Source organism: Cyanistes caeruleus, chromosome 5, assembly GCF_971803275.1.
Source record: "Cyanistes caeruleus chromosome 5, bCyaCae1.hap1.1, whole genome shotgun sequence".
Lineage (NCBI taxonomy): Eukaryota > Metazoa > Chordata > Aves > Passeriformes > Paridae > Cyanistes > Cyanistes caeruleus.
In genome coordinates, this window is record NC_141705.1 from 7110447 (window position 1) to 7126563 (window position 16117).

The 16117-nt window shown below is 40.0% G+C and overlaps 1 protein-coding gene across 27 annotated transcripts in view; it reads left to right on the forward strand.

Moving 5' to 3' along the window:
• The window catches only part of MAEA (macrophage erythroblast attacher, E3 ubiquitin ligase), a 48980-nt gene that overhangs the window by 619 nt on the left and 32244 nt on the right, over positions 1-16117 (forward strand). For 6 of the 27 annotated variants that reach the window (XM_086890007.1, XM_086890011.1, XM_023925674.2 and 3 more), the window contains exon 2: positions 7635-7732. The exons of 6 other annotated variants lie outside the window; for them this stretch is intronic. Coding sequence is in view for 2 of the 21 variants with exons in the window: in XM_086890003.1 (XP_086746129.1) it covers positions 114-119 (6 nt within the window). In the remaining 19 variants the exon portion in view is untranslated. Of the gene's footprint in view, positions 1-10; positions 350-7634; positions 7733-9087; positions 9271-16117 lie in introns of those variants that run through there. 15 more of the 27 variants (XM_086890008.1, XM_086890006.1, XM_086889994.1 and 12 more) reach the window with 11 other exon arrangements.

The following is a 16117-nucleotide window of genomic DNA, read 5'->3' on the forward strand; positions in this document are numbered from 1 at the left end:
CCCCCGGCGCGGGGGGAGCGCGTTAACGCCCTCAGCGTCCCGCCCGAGCAGCGCTGAGGGGGAGCCCCTTCTACCCCGCGTTCTCCCCGCCTTGGGAGCCCCGGGGCTGCGGGATGGAGGTTGGGAGCGATTCCTATCGCGTAGTTCCCGCCTGTCCCCGTTTTTCCTCCGCTTGACGTCTCGGCTGGTGCCGCTCCGCTGCTGCTCTTCCCATCCCCCTCCGCGGAGGGAGAGGGACGTGCCTGGAATATGCGGCTCTTCCCTGGTGTCTCCTTGCCCTAAGGGGACGGGGGAGGCCCCCGGGACACGGTGGGGACACAAAAAGAGCTGGAAAGGAGCTGTGAGAGAAGTGAGGTCCTTGTGGTCGCGGGGCTGTGTGAGGGGGGAGTGGGCTCGGCCGGAGCCGGGCTGGGGGAGAGGGGTTGGGGTGTGTAAGTGGAACGTACTCCCTCAGGAACACCGAGGACTGCCTGAAGTGCTCATCCCAGATGATTATCTGAATCTACGTGGCGTTGTTAGGAGACGTGTTAAAGGGGAGGGAGTGGAGGTGGCAGTATAATATGGTTCCCTGGCTGCTTGGTCCCCCGAAGATGGAGCTGAGCTTAAAATACAAAAGGGACAGACGTATTGGAGGGCTGTGGAGGCGAATAAGCAAAATACAGTTTGGTAAAAGCTGTTCCTTGAGATACTGCGTCTGCCTGCAGGATGGAGGTCTCCCAAGCCTGTATAAATGGTCTTGGGCTTTAACCAGGTGTTAAGAGGCAGGTGAAGGACTCAGCGATGACCTTAACGCTCAGTGCCTCCGGGAACTGTTGAACTGCAAGGATGATGCTCATAGGAGTCAACGGAAACCTTTGTTTGAAGTCTCGTGTTGTATATACAGGAGGTCTACCACGTAAATAGCAGCAACTGTGGAAGGGACCTGGGAGAAGGATCTCTATTGCAAAATGCTTATTTAAACATCTCTCATATCAGCCTATCCGCATTTTGCCATCTATAGAAAATGTTTTTGCAAAGTCAACTTTGTTGTGCTGAGATGATGCTGTGCCTTCACATGCCGAGCATTGTGTGCTCTTAGCAGTGTTGGTTCTGAAGGCTCTCTGGCCGTGTTCTTCTTGTGCATGTCCTCCACTAACTCCATCATGCTCAGGTCCCGAGAAGCAGAAGGACAAAGTGTTAATTCTCATTTTACATGTGAAGCCTCCATTATGTCACCCAGAAGTACTTTGAACCTAACAGCATCAGGCTTAAATTTTAAAATAGCTGTAAAGAGCTCTCTGGCACTTTCTATAGCCAGAACAATGTGAAGCCATTTAATGTTAAGAACATCGTTTTAAGACTGTATTTTAGGTGTATTCCAATTGTTACCACAGCTTTGGTTGCTACATTCCTGAAAAATTACTGGCAGTGAGGATCAGTGAGTTTTTTGTTTTGGTGCTTATGACTTAAGATGAATTGTCAAGGTGCCAGCCATTTCAAAGGTAGAGAATATTTTGGACTAATTATTTTATTTCCACAAGCATTCTTTTTCCCAAAAATATCTTAACAAAAATACACATAATAGAATGGAATGTTGTTTGTAAAGTTAGCAAGCTAAATAGTAAGTGGGTGAGACACCCTTGCACTGAAAGTCTTAATTTCCAAGCAAAGGTGATGTTTATTGACTCTTCCCAGCAGCCGTTCAACTTCTGGGTTGTTCCTGTAATCTTTAACAACATTTTTCATTGTTTGAAAAAAACCTGCCAGAACAGTGTCTGCTCAAATCTTTTGAATGTGTCCTCTGAAATGTTCTTAGCTGTGAGTCATATATCAAAACATTTTAGTGGTGGAGGTGAAAAAGCAGCACACATAAATGAACACTAGGGCTAGATTCTGCTAAAGTGAGTTGATATGGAGTCTCATTTTGTTCTTTAGGAATCACGTACCTAAAAGTTTCTGTGCAGCTGAGGCTCTGAATTTTTATATCCTGTTTATTCAAATGCAGTGTAAAATGAATGTGTATCACTTTTTAATTATTTATTTTTTCACTAACACAGTAGCTCAGTTATTTCTCTTGGAGATCTGGACACTGGTGATTTTCCCTTATGTGAGTAAAATATAAAAGATTGCAGACTTGTATTTATATCCTTCCTGTTTCCTCCCTCTAGCTTCCTCATGCCAGCATCACTAGATAATAGTTGTGTAATAGTTCTACATTTACAGTGTGTTCCACAGAGCGCTTTTTATGTGGAAGAGTGCTTCAAACTGCAGAGGGAAATCCCTGTTCCATAGCTAAATTGTGGTTGCTGCTGGAGTGGAAATACTTTAGCTGTCTTCAGCAGTTCAGCTCAGGGGAAGTAAATAGAGCTCTTCAACTGAATCTAGAGAAGCTCTTTAGGTGTATAAAATAATTCTTGAATATTCCCCCCCACCCTCTCCAGTCCCTTCTCAAGGACAAGAAGGTTGTCAGCTATTCTTCTACCAAGCTGCTGTGGAATCTTTTTTTTTTTTTTTTTTTTTTTTTTTTTTTTTCCTACTGATGGGGAATTCTGCTAGTCTCAGATGAGAGCATGTAAGATGAAAGCTGGCAATTTTAAAATGAATGAATGCAAACATTGTTATCATAGTTCTTTGCTGAAAATAATAAACAAGTGGTGACAGGAAGCTGGATAATTCATCCATATCTTTAGAAGTATGAATAATTACTAAACTGATAGCAAGCTGTATAGACTAAGATCCTGCAGTGGAAGATGGAAGACCCAGAGGCAGGGATGATCTCTTTTGAAAATATTCTGAGGGGTTTGTTGGCAAGCAGTTTTGGTCAGCTACTGCTTTTTAAAAAAGCTGATCAACAGGAGAGTTGTAGAAGCACAGGATATGTCAGTGCCTTCCCAGAACTACTGTTTGGTTTGTTTTGTTGGCAGCTCTGTCAGGGAAAATACTGGCAGCAGATTTAATAAGATAATAATTTCTCATGGAAATGCAGTTGTCGGATTGTTACAGGGAATCACGTACGAGACTAAGATTATATGAAGTGTGTATTGTTTCTGTCCTGAGTCCATAGAACAGTTGAGGTTAGAGGGCACCTCTGCAGACAGTCTAGTCCAGTAGCCTGCTCTCCAAGCAGGGTCAGCTGGAGCAGCTTGCTCAGCACCATGGCCAGACTTCTCAATTATCTCTCAAGATGGAGACTCCAGCCCCTATTGGTAAACTTATTCCAGCGTTTGACTGTTGTGGTACTAAAAGAAAGTAATCTTTTGTTGACAAGAAATTTTCTGTATTTTAGTTTGTGCTCATTGCCTGTTGTACTTTGATGGGGCACTGCTGGCTCCATCTTTGTTGTCCCCATTGAGTATTCATACACCTTGGTAAGGCTTCCCTTGAGCCTCTTCTGGGTTGAACAATCCCAGCTCTCTTGGCCCTTCTTCCCATGTCATATTCTCCAGTCTGTTAGTGATCTCTGAGGTCTTCTCTTTACACATTCCAGTATGCCCATGTTTCTGTTGTACTGGAGAAAACTGGACATGGCACTTTGGATGGGTCTAAGTTCTACTATAGAGTAGAGGGGAAGGATCACCTTCCTTGACCTCCTGGCAGTGTTTTTCCTAACACTGCCAGCAGTTGGTACCAACTGCACCAGGAGGTGCTGTTGGTATCCTTTGCTGCAGAGGCACATTTCTGTCATGTGCAACTTGTCCATCAGGACCCCAGGCTTTGCTCTGCAAAGCTGCTTCCCAGGTTGTTGGTCTCCAGCATGTCCTGGAGGGAAACAAAGTCTTACACTTGAGAAAAAACAACCCTGGTACAAAGGGTTGTTTTTCCTCAAGTGGAAGACTGTTTCCCTTTGAATTTTATGAGGTTCTTGTTTGCCCATTTCTCCAGCCTGGTGAGATCCATAGGAATGGCACCACAACCACCTGGCATATTAACAGCTCCTCCCAGTTTTGTGTCCTCTGGAGACTGGGGAGGTGCACTCTGACCCATCATCTCCAATGAGAATTGAGATCAACGGAGAAGTCAAACAGTTCAGATAACTTTTACACAGTGAGGCGGAAGAAGTGCAAGTTTAATTTTTTGTATAGCTGGTTGCAGTACTTTTTTTCCCATGTTTATAAGCTTTACCCTTAAGTTGGTTTTGAACCTAATTTTAAGAGTCAAGAGTACTTTTGTCAAAATTTTGAATGTGTAGCAGCAAAAATTGTTCAGTGAAAATGGTTCAAGCAGAACTTAAGACAGAAGTTCTTGTAACATTTAATTCACTGTCTGTACATTATTGTAAAAAAACTGTGTATGATGATAGAATCATGGAATGGGTTGAGTTGGAAAGGACATTAATGATCATCTTGTTCCAACCCTCCTGCCAGGGTTAGGGTCACCTTCCGCTATACCAAGTTGCTCAAAGGTTTATCCAACCTGGCCTTGAATACTCCCACAGAGAACACATCTACAGCTTCCTGGGCAGCCTGTTCCAGTGTTTTACCATCCTTTCAATAAAAAAAATTTCTTCATATCTAATCTAATACTGCCATCTTTTAGTTGAGGCCATTCCCCCTTGTCCTTTTGCTACCTGCTGTTACAAAAAGTCCCATTCCAACTCTCTTGTAGGCTCTTTTTTGAAAGATTTTCTAAGTGCTTTTGAGACAGAGGGTTGGCACAATAAGCTAAGCCTGGATGTTGGTAACAGCTCTGACTAACTCATCATGAACACTTACCTCACACTAAATCCATCCTCAACCTGGCTGCTCTGACTCACCGACTGTGTTAAATGTCCATGCCAAGCGTTCCTGTGCTGCTGAATAATGCACTTCCTGTTTTGACACGTCCTATGTGTGTGTTTGTGTCAGCAAACAAGTGTGACATCTTTTGTACTGCTGTTGTTTTACTGCACTAGGCTCTGCTCTAAAAAACACTGTTTTAAGAAAAAGCTAACACTGTGGGACTTTGTAAGAAGTTTGATGTTGTAAAGTAGCTGAAGAAATTGACTCCTATTGGTCTCTTTTCCACACCTGCCCACTCACTATAAAATACATTTTAAGGTAATTAATGAAGGAAGAAAACACAGTAAAAGGCAGTAATGCTGTGGTCATGAGCCACAGCTGTTGCTTGGTTTTCAGTACCCAATTTTGCCTGTAGGAAAATACTTGAAGAAAGGTGTTCTCAAACATCTTACAGAAGATCTTGTGTTAGTATCTTCAAAGTGAACACTTACCTGATATTGCAGTTGCTAGTTGCACCATATTCAATTTGTAGTGTTTTCACAGGACAGTGGCCTGTGGTCTTGCGAGTTTGGTTTGTATATGTTTTCTGGTGTAGGAATAATATGTATGGTAGCTAGCCCATTGGGATCTTTAAATGTTGACAAGATTTGAATGTTAGCATAATGAGTATTTTTCAAGAGCTGGGAAACAAGCAAAGATGAGCTTCAAACATTTCCTGAATACTGTAATAGGAGGAAAATGCTTTACTCAGTGGGCTCCCTAAGCATCTTCCCATTGTCTTTCCCTCTGTAACCAACAGAAGTGTGCACCTTTCAGGCTCACAGATTTAGGGAAGTACTGTTCTGGCAGATGGGTGTTTGCTGTAAGGGCACACCGACAGGATCCATCAGTCCTTGTTAAATCAAAAAGCTGCTTGCATTGTACACTTGGCCTCCCACAACTTATAGCCTGAAGATACACTATGTGGGAAATATTTGCTAACCCAAAATGTGAAATATGCCAAAGTAATTGATTACTTACAATATGTGAGATTTGATTTAAATAAAGCAATTTTTAAGACACATTTACTTTGATATCCAGTAATTTAACTACTTCGCAACTTCTTTTGGTTTATCTCAGCTTTTTTTTAAGAGCTCTGTGGATTAACTTGTCTTGTAAACTAGTGAAAATGAAAGCAAAACAGATAATACATTGAGTAGAACTTTGGTCATTCATATATTCTGATATAGGTCTGCTAATTTGAATCAATAATGCCTAATAGTTTTAAAAGTGCTGTCACTTTGGCTGGAATAGGGTATTTGGGAGGAATCTCATTGGAAATGGGATCTCTAACCAGTATCGTGGTGTCTGGACTGTGCAAACGTGCAGAAGGACAATGACCTCTTTCATTTAAAGAGGTAAAGAGGTGGTGCTGTGATTAAAATGAACAAATATTTGGTGAAGAAAGAAGGATCAAAACAAATGGAAGGACTTGCTCAGGACACAAACCTGCTGAGTGACCTTAGTTTTGCAACTTAGCTGCTTCTTTGGCCAGGGAGCAATGCTTAGGTTCTTGTTAGTACTCCAGTATTCCTACGAAAAGAAGAAAAGCAAAGACATTTCTTTTGAGGTGTAAGTCCAGGGTGGTAGCTATAAACAAGTGCATTGAAAAGGACTGACCTCTGATGTCCCCAGGGTAGTTCTAGACAGGGCTCTAAAATGGCTGTCAACTTCCATATGTATGTAAGACTATTTCCTGTAACAGTAAAATGGCTTTGTAAAGCACTTAATTTTCTTATAGGAAGCCTTGTTCAGAAGTTCATAATATATTCAGAAGTATGTTACTTGCAGTCTGTGTTACAGGATAATATTTTGAAGGAGTGTGATTGCTTCTGTTGACTAAGTATGTGTGTAGCAGATGGATAGTCCAAGAATTTTTGCTGCTCGTTCTCTCCTGTATTGAAGTCACAGCTTTGAATAATATAATGATGGTTTCTTTTGAGACACAGCTGCTCTAGAAGACACAGTATTGTCTTCCTGAGTTGTAAAACTGATTTATTTGTAACTAAGGCAAGCTACTAGGCTTTACCTTTCCAAAACATTGAAACTGTTTCTAAAAAGAACTATTTTTTAATAATCCAAATTACCTCCAACTGCTTATGAAATTACTTTGTTTGGACCTATATCTCCTCAAGATTTTATTTTAATGCTTTTACCTAATTAACCTGAATGTAGACATTATTCTAAGCCATCCATTCCTGAAATATGCTACTACTCTTTTAACTTTATTTTCTGTTTCTGATTTTGCCTAGAACAAAGAAAAACTATTACTATTTTAAGGAATTGATAAGAGCTACCCATCAGAAGGGTTCTGAGAGGAGCTGGTGATATCATTTGCCTTTTAGATAAGTCCAGTGACAAATAATGATATTGACTCTGGTCTGATGAACTATATACAGAATTTCAGTAATTCTGCATGGAAATGCTTAATTTCTACTTCTTTAAGGGAAAATTTTCAGTAGTTTATTGTACTCTGCCTCATTTTTCTATGGCATTATATATAATAGATGTCCTCTACTTCTCTGTTTTTTTGAAGTGGTGAGCATGGTGATCTAATTTAGTCTCAAGAAAACAGCTGAACGCTTGAAGATGTTTCTTGTGGGGTTTAGTTTTTCTCTTGACAGTGTTTGTTCATTAAAATTCTTCAGGAGATGCTTAATTTTTCTTATATGTTCCTATATTTCCTTGCTCTTCTTGCCTAAAGTAGTACTAAGTTGTCTTTGCTTCTAGTTTTTTGAAAAGCAATTTCAGTACCGCACCTCTCTGTTTTCCCTAGCTGTCTGGCCAGGCTTAGTTTCATGTAAGGGCATTTGAAAAAAGCTTATTTATAGCTCAAAGTCTTCAACTGAATTGTCTTGGATTGGATGTAGATTCATACAAATCTCTGGTGCTTTTCAGGTGTTGTAAGCTAACACAGTTGAGGAGAGGAAGCACGCCATTTTTCTGACCCTTGAAAGGAGAGCATAGTTCTGTAATGGTTCCCCCCACGTAATCGGGTAGGACTCTTTTTATTTTATATTTCTTGAAACTTTTTTTTCTTCCCCATAGTTTTGTGACTTCATATACTTGATACGATTTTTAAAAATCCATTTCTAATTCCCTCCTGCTCATGAGCTTAATTTGAAAAGATATACAATGTAGGTTTTAATGTTTTTTGAAGGCTCACATTTTATGTGGGAGGGAGTTACTTTCAGCCAAGATACTTTTAACACTAAGGAAGGAAGATGCACACAGAGATCTGTCAAGTCAGGATATATAGTTAAAAGTTCCCTCTAGGAATTGGTGCTAGTTAGATCAAATTAACTACTTTCTACCTAATACAGAAGGAAACTGGATATTCTTTACAGAATTGCAAACCTATGTGAAAGATGCTTGTTTCTGTTGTCTATACTGTTTTCTGTGAAAATCAGTTTTTAGAAAAGAAACCTTTGAAAATTCCTGTTAACAGGAATCTGGAAAATAGTTAATGGTCTTACTTATAAATGAAATATTTCTTCCTTCAATTAACTTTGAAGTCTCACTTTATAATTCCCAGCAGCCAAATGATAGCTATACAAACTGTTTTTACTTTTTTTCTGCTGCATCTGAACTGGTTTCATCTATGCAGTTGCTGTGGGTTGGAAACATTTTGAATAATCTTGTGGTGTGAAAGTGATTGTGTCTTAGTTTCCGTTTTTATTTGGACCTCCATAGGTTTGAATCTACATGAGTAAAGAAGGAATTTGTCCAGTGTTACAGAATGTGACCAGATCAATGTGAGAACTGCTGAGCTTAAAGTCTAGAGTAAGGCTAAAGATATGGAGGAAAATAAAAGCTTACATTTTTTTCAAAACTTCACTCAAGAAAGAAGTGTGTAATTCTGTCTTTTAGTATTGGTCTGTACCAGTTAGAAAAACTTGTGGGCAGAATCAAGGTGGTATTTGGAATTTTGCACAGTGGCCATTAGACTTTGGCCTAACATCCTACACCTTAAAAAGAGTAGAAATTCAGCACATAACACTTGTTATAGAAAGCTTTTTTGTCTTAGGATTCCTTTCTCCTGTGTTCAGTCCTCCTCTTAATTCTCTGATAAATGCTGAAGTAGTTTGGGGATTTTGTTGGATAACTGTGGAAGAAAGACAATGTAAAAGACTTCCTAATATATTTAATTGATTTTTCCCTTCCAACCAATGGCTTATTGATGCAGAAATAGTATCCTGACTAATCCAATGCAGAATAATGTACATCAGTTAATGTGACTTTTTAGAAGTGCATTCCATGTGAAGATATTGGAGTTGTTTTTAAAAAAACTGAAGGAGGCAGTGAGGTGGACTTGGTTGATAGTTAATTCATATTACTGAATGTTTTTTAGAGATAAGCCTTACCAGGAACTCTTGCAAGAAAGACTGAAGTCCTTATGTAGATAAGGAACTGGGCAAGATAGAAAACAAACATCAAGATTTAGTAACCAGCTTCTGCAATGGAGGAAGATTGGTGTTAGGATTCTGCTGGCATCCTGGTGATATTCAGCTGTTTGAACAGCGTGGAAGAAAGAGTAAGTGCTGAGATGAAGCAGTTTCCTTGATGCTACTAAGATAATTGAAGTATTACAGAGGTAGCCCAAGTGTGAACCATTAGAGAAAAATAGTGAGAGACTGAATGGGTGTTAAAATACATTAAATGCAGTATAGACAAGTGCACTGTGATACAGTTTTTAGGTATGGTGGAAAGAAAATTAATCCTAGTCTTAAATATATAACTGAGTTGGAAATGATCATCATTGGTCAGTGGGATCTTGGGGATAATAGTGAATGTTTTCTGTGAGTGGCCAGGTTAATGTTGACAACACAGGACAGAAGTGTTGGGAAAGGGAAAAATGGAGAGCTCAATACACAACAGTAAAAATCCATGGTTTCTTCTTCTCTCAAGCAGCATGAGTTAATCTTACTTACTCCCTTCTCTCATCCTGAAAAAGGATGTAGTAGAACTGGAAAATGTCTACAGAAGGGCAAGAATGATTAGAGAGCTGGAATGTCTGTCTTCAAGGAATGGTGTAGAAAGAGTCTCTCCAATCGTGAGATACTTGAGAAGTATGTCGGAGAAAGAGAGGGTTCCCTTTTTTGCGTCCAAAACAAGAACAAAAGGGTTTCAAATTTGTTGAAAAGTCAAAGAGTATTTCTTCACATAGCATGAGCCTGTGAAATGTCTCACAACAGGATGTTGCAGTGTTACAACTTGGGTCAACAGCAACCAGCAGAGTTCACGAGTGAGAAACACCTTGTGGTGTTTCTACTATTAAACTTCCATCTCTGGCTCATGAAGTCCAAAGAGTTTGGGATTAGTAACTTTGTTCTTGCCTTTTTTCAAATGCCATCCTCTTTCTGGATATCATCCGAGAAAAGATAGCGACAGAGAGGGGACTGTTGGTCTTATCTGGTATGGTCATTCAGATCTTCATATGGAAATGTATTTGATGTCTAAATTAGCAAAGATGAATTCATTAAATTAAGATAGGAGAGTACTTCTGCAGACAGTGTTAAATTCAGGCTTCTGCCTGAACCTTGGCTAACTTCAAAAGCTAATCTGAGTTGCTCAGAGTTCTGCCAAGTTGTGATAGTTTTTGAGGGTGGAGATTCCGTCACCTTTCTGGGCTGCTGTTCCAGTGCTTACGAAGTCTTCTGACTGGAATATTTTTATGGCCAGCTGGAATTTTCTTTAGTGACAGTTGTCAATTCTGCCTCCTTCCTTTTTGGTCTGTAACTCCAGAAAGTCTGGCTGGCTCTTATCTGTGACCTTCACCTTCTGGTGGTAGAAAGGTTCTGTCAGATCGTGCCGCTTCCAACTCCCTGTAGCCTTCCCTTCTGCAATGGAAGCAAGCCTGCCCCTCTCAGCTTCTCTTGGATTTTTGTTTTTTTTTAGTTCTCCAACCAGCTCACTGTCATGGTGGCAGCCTTCTGGACTCTCTCCAGTTTGTCAGCATCTCTTTTTTAGTAGTGAGGAGTGACCTGAAAACCAGATTCAGTATTCCAGATGAGTCTGCATGAATGCTGAGCGTAAACAATCACTCCTCTCAACCCACTGCCTTTAGTCTTGCTAATGCAGCCTGGGGTGAGGTTAACCTTCATTGCCATGAGAGCTTGTTGCTGATCCACGTCCAAACTGCTATCCATTAGGACCTCTGCAGTGGTGGGCCTAGCCAGTTATTCCACAACTGGGGTGTTTTTGTGCCAGCTACAGGGCCCTGGTGTTTGCCTTGATTATGTTGCAAGAAGTTCTTGGTATATTTCTCCAGCTTGTCATTTTTTTCTGAATGGCAACTCCAACACCCATTTATCAAGCAGTCCACCAGTTTGTCCTCTGTGAGCTTTCTTAATGTGTTCTTTAGTGCAGATTGTTGAAGATGGCATGTATGTTGGAGCTGATAACATTCTTGGGGAGTCAAGCAGTACTTGTAGTTGGCCACCAGGAAGCTTTGGAACCACTGACCATTATTCTTAGAGCCTGACTATGCAGTCAGTCCCTCGCTCATTTTGTAGTCAGCCACTGAACCATTGTTTCAGTGACCATTGGTGAACCATTGGCCACAGACGTGTGGCCCTGTCTGGCCACAAGTGAGACAATGTCAAAAGCCTCACTACTGTTGGCATGAAAGGCTTCCAGTGTGCTCCTGCCATTCAGAGTCTCTGAAAGCAAACAATGTTGTCAAGCTTGATTTGCTTTTGATAAATCTGGGCTGGTTATTCCTAGTCATCTTTATAAGATTGGAAATGGTTTCCATATGATTTTTTTTTTCCTTCTGTGACTTTCACAAGAGCTGAGATGAAGCAGACCAGCCAGTAGTTTTTGTGATCTTCCAAGTTCTTTTTGGAGTAGAGGCACGAGACTTGCCCTTTTCAGTCACAGACGACTTTTCTTGTTCACCATGACATTCCAGCAATGCTAGCAGGTTTGCAGTGTCATCTCCTTTCATCCCTTCTGCTCCTATGTACCTGTGTATCTTCAGCTTGCTTTGGACTTCTTAGATGAGTGAATAGTACCTCTTGCCCCAGACTCAGTTGCTCATACATCATCAACGAGGTTTAGGAAAAGACTTTACCAGTAAACACAGAGAAGGGATTTAGAAGTGAGACATTGTTGTCCTTTGTAGCTGGGTCACAAACTTAATTTTGTAGATGTTTTTCATCTTCCTTAAGCTACTTGTGTCTATAAGGCCCTGGTAATTGCAATTACTTGTTTGAAGTCTAGTTGAATGAAGTGGATGTATATATTGGCTGTGATAGTAACAAGTGCTGGATTTTTAGCTGTGACTTCACGGCTTTTGTGGCTGGACAACTACAACACCTCTTCAAAGAAGACTTCACCACAGTTCATGTTTGTTTTGTTATGTTGTACTCTATCCCAAGCAGAGAGCTCTTCAGCAGTGTCCATATTCAATTTGTTTGCAAACCCCAGGTGCTCAGTGAGTGACCATGTCAGTTCTAGAAGCTGCAAGTGGGCAACAGGCTAAAACTTCGCCACATTCTCTAAATGCCATTAAGCTGCTTAATAGAATTCAAGATGCTACAATAAGCATAAGTCCAATCTGGATGTCTGACTTCCAACAACATAAATGCCATTGAGGTAGCAAAGCTTTTTAAGCCTTGATCGCTAAATTAATGAACTTCTTTGAGGGGAAAATGGTCTGCATTCTCCTCTCCCTTTTGATACTGTTAAAGGTCATAGATGGTATGTTCTCATCACATGTTTTCTAAAGGCATTTTTCTGTGAGTCTCTAGAGATAAGCAAGAGCTGAGGTGGGAGGGTGTTCAGCAGCTGTTTCTATATATTCAATTTATGGTGAGAGTACAAAGTGTACACACATAGATACATTCAGAAAACCTTAAGAAGAAAAGAAGCCTAAATCTCAGTAAAATCTTGATGAGTGTAAAAGCAATATGCATTGTAGGATGCTGTGTAAAAGATCAGCTGGTTTAGAGTCACAGAATGGTTTACTTTGAAGGAAACTTAGAGATAATTTAATTCCAGCCTCATTGCTGTGTCCATTAGACCTGGTTGCTGAAAGCCCCATTCAGCTTGGCCTTGAACATTTCCAGGGATGGGTCATCCATAGCTTCCCTGGATAACCTGTGTCAGGGCCTTACCATTCTCAGAGTAGAGAATTTCTTCCTCAAATCTAATCTAACTCTGCCTCTGCCATTTTGAAACCACTCACCCTTGTCCTGTTACTCCATGCCCTTGAGAAAAGTCCCTATCCAGCTCTCTTTATAGCCCCATTAGGTATTGGAAGGTGCCATAAGGTCTTCCCCAGAGCCTTCTGTTCTTCAGGCAGGACACCCCCAGCTCTCTCAGCCTGTCTCCATAGCAGAGGGGCTGCAGCCCTCTGATCACTTTTGTGGCCTCCTCTGGACTTGCTCCAGCAGGTTCAGATCCTTCTTGTATTTGGGGGCCCCAGAGCTGGTGCAGCATTGCAGGTGGGGCTTCACAAGAATAGAGTACATGGGCAAGATTGCCTCCTTTGACCAGCTGCTCAAACTTGTTTTGTTACAGCCCTGTATGCAGTTAATATTATCTATATTACTTTAAACATTTATTTGCAGGCTGATAATTAACACTTGAGAAGTGTATACAGTTTACAAAACATCAGGTTACAATATATGCAACAATATACAATATATTTAATACTGGCTGGGGTTTTTTTCTATTTTTAATGTGTTTTCAAAAAACTCAAGAAAATAAAATCACTTTGTAAGCAAATGGCTTATTGAAAAATTTATTTTTATGAAAATATATTTAAATTCACAATGCTTAAGGGTATTTCAAGTTGCATTTGATATGGCTTATGAAAAGAAAGATTGCCTACAGTTGCCCAGTTTGAATAGTTTTAGCCACTTCACGACTTGAGAGCTCTGCCTTGCTTTGGTACCTTATTTGCATTCATGAGCAGGAAGAGGACTGTGCTTGGGCCGAAGGCCAGGTAATAAACATCACAGTTGAGTTCCTAAGTGTACACTTAAAAACTCCTTCTGACATCCTTAGCTCTGCAGTTTTTTACTCCCTGCTCTCAACTGAGCGACCAGCATGTAGCTCTTATGGCAGTCCTTCCTTCTCTTTTGCCAGTTCAAGCTTGTACACCCAGAAAAATCCTCTTCTTAAGCCTTGTCTCCACAGCTAGAGGTTGTTGGAGCATGTTCTGGGACACACCACTATTTTGGTTTTTTAAAAACAGAATGAAGTAACTCCTGAAATGACGAAAATAGTTGGATCAGGTTAATCAGTTGTCTCTGCCTTTTTGTTAGTCTTTAGCACCTGGAAACAGTCATGCTACAGATGCAGAAGCCTCCAGGGAAGCAGAGTTTTCTTAACATCACAGCAAAATTTCGATCTTGGAAAAACTTGTGTTACTTTAATTTTACCCCTTGTGTATGTTGTTCTAACTTCAATCAAATTCCTTTTCACTAGGTTTAAGTTTGACCTGGTTTAGTACATGCTTAGGTTGAATAATGTGTCTGCAGCTGTGGAAGCTGATGAACAAAAGGAGCAGAACCTATTTAGTGCCACTGGGTTTAAATGTGCTCCCCGCTAATATTTTACAACTCTCTTTTGTATCCTCTTGTATGTTCAAGGTATGAGCCAATTGGGTGTGGTTTTTCAAGCTCTAACGAGTAGGACAAGTTAATATTGTGCTTATACAGAACACATTTTGGTTAGTACTTGCTGCTTTATTTTAAATTTTCTAGTAGCTGATTTATTTTTTTTTTCCTTAAGGTAATGCTTCCCTAGTCTGAGTTCTGTACATCACTCTTGTCTCTAAATAATGACTGTGTAATCCAGGTTTGGTCACAGAATGGTACTGGCAGGAAAGATTCCAAGTCTCTAATAGGTTTATGGTGATTAATGAGATATAAATCTTGCATCTGTCTCTTGGTCTGAAAAGTTTGGTTTTCGCAGTATTCTAACAATTGTACCTGAAAATCAAAGTGAATTTTAATTAAAAATTTTTAGAATTGCTTTGTCTAGAACACTTTCTTATATGTTCTCCTTCCATTAATTTTCATTATTGGTGGAAAAAAATTATCCTGTTGGTACAATGTGTGTAACTTTTGAATGGTTCTGCAGGAAAGCAAGCCAGTGCTGGGGAGCTGGGTCTTTTGGCGCTTCGGAGCTGTAGGAGTAATAAAAGAGCCAGTGGATCAAGATGCAAATTAAAGATAAATGCTGCTTTGTAAGGAATGTAGCAGTTACAGTTCTAAATTTTGGCAGTCGTAGACTCTGTCCCTGTAAAGTGAGTGTAAAAGCTGTACCTAGATATGATTCACAAATATTTTCATGAAAACTGCTGGCTCTATAATAAGAAACAAGTGCCTGTGCAAATTATGAAAATCTCTGGTAAAGTGAATTTACTGTCAGCTTCAGTTATGTAAATAATTTCATTGTACCTTTAATTTCCCTTGTTATGACACACTAAATTATGTTTCTCAGTATGTCTACTTTTATTTACTTTCAGAGTGTATAGTGAAAACATTTCAACTCATAGTCTCTTCTATGCAAGATATTCAGATTGTTTTTATGGTGGTGGTGGGGGGGGAAGGATAAGAGAAGATTCAAAAACCTAGACACATTCTAAATGATATATAGTGATACAGCTGAAATTGAAAGTTCAATTATTCCAAATGTCACATGAACACAAACTGTGCCAGAAGTCTGCATGCTGAAGAGACAGAGCACAGGAAATGGGCGCTGTTACTGTTCCTGAGTGCAGATAAGGAACTAGGGAAAAGGGAGATTAAAACCAGACTTTTTTTCCAAATGAGTAGATCTGTGTCCAGCTGACTGTTCAAAACTTCCAAAAGCACTTTCTGTACTAAAAAAGATAACTGAAATTAATAGTAGCTTATGAAAGTCTTCATTGATGCAGATTTTCAGTGTGGCATGGAAAGCTGATTAGCAAAATACTTGCAGAAATATTGTTTGGTGAGCAGTAAGAAAAATGCAGTGGGGGAAAAATAAGGGAAGAAGTTGTCTTAATGCTGTCTGGCATCAGGTCATAACATTGGAAATAAGTTTCCTTGTTCAAAAACATGAAATGTCAAAACAATGGCCTCCTATAACATCTTTTTTATTTGTGGGTCTCTAAAGTATTTAATATTTTTTTGTGGAAATGGAAAAAAGAAATGAGGGTTGGAGATGGAAGATGGTTATATAGACAACTAAGTAGGTGTTGAAGCCTATTATTTGTCATGATTTATGTGGTTTGAGTTTTGGGTGGGTGTGCTGCTGGGATTTTAGGACAAAATGTATAAGGAAAATAATCGTTTTGGCTTGATGCTTCCTGTGGTAGTCTTGTCCTGTCATTTGTTTGGGTCTTAGTTTGAGATACTAAGAACCATTAAATAGATCGTCTC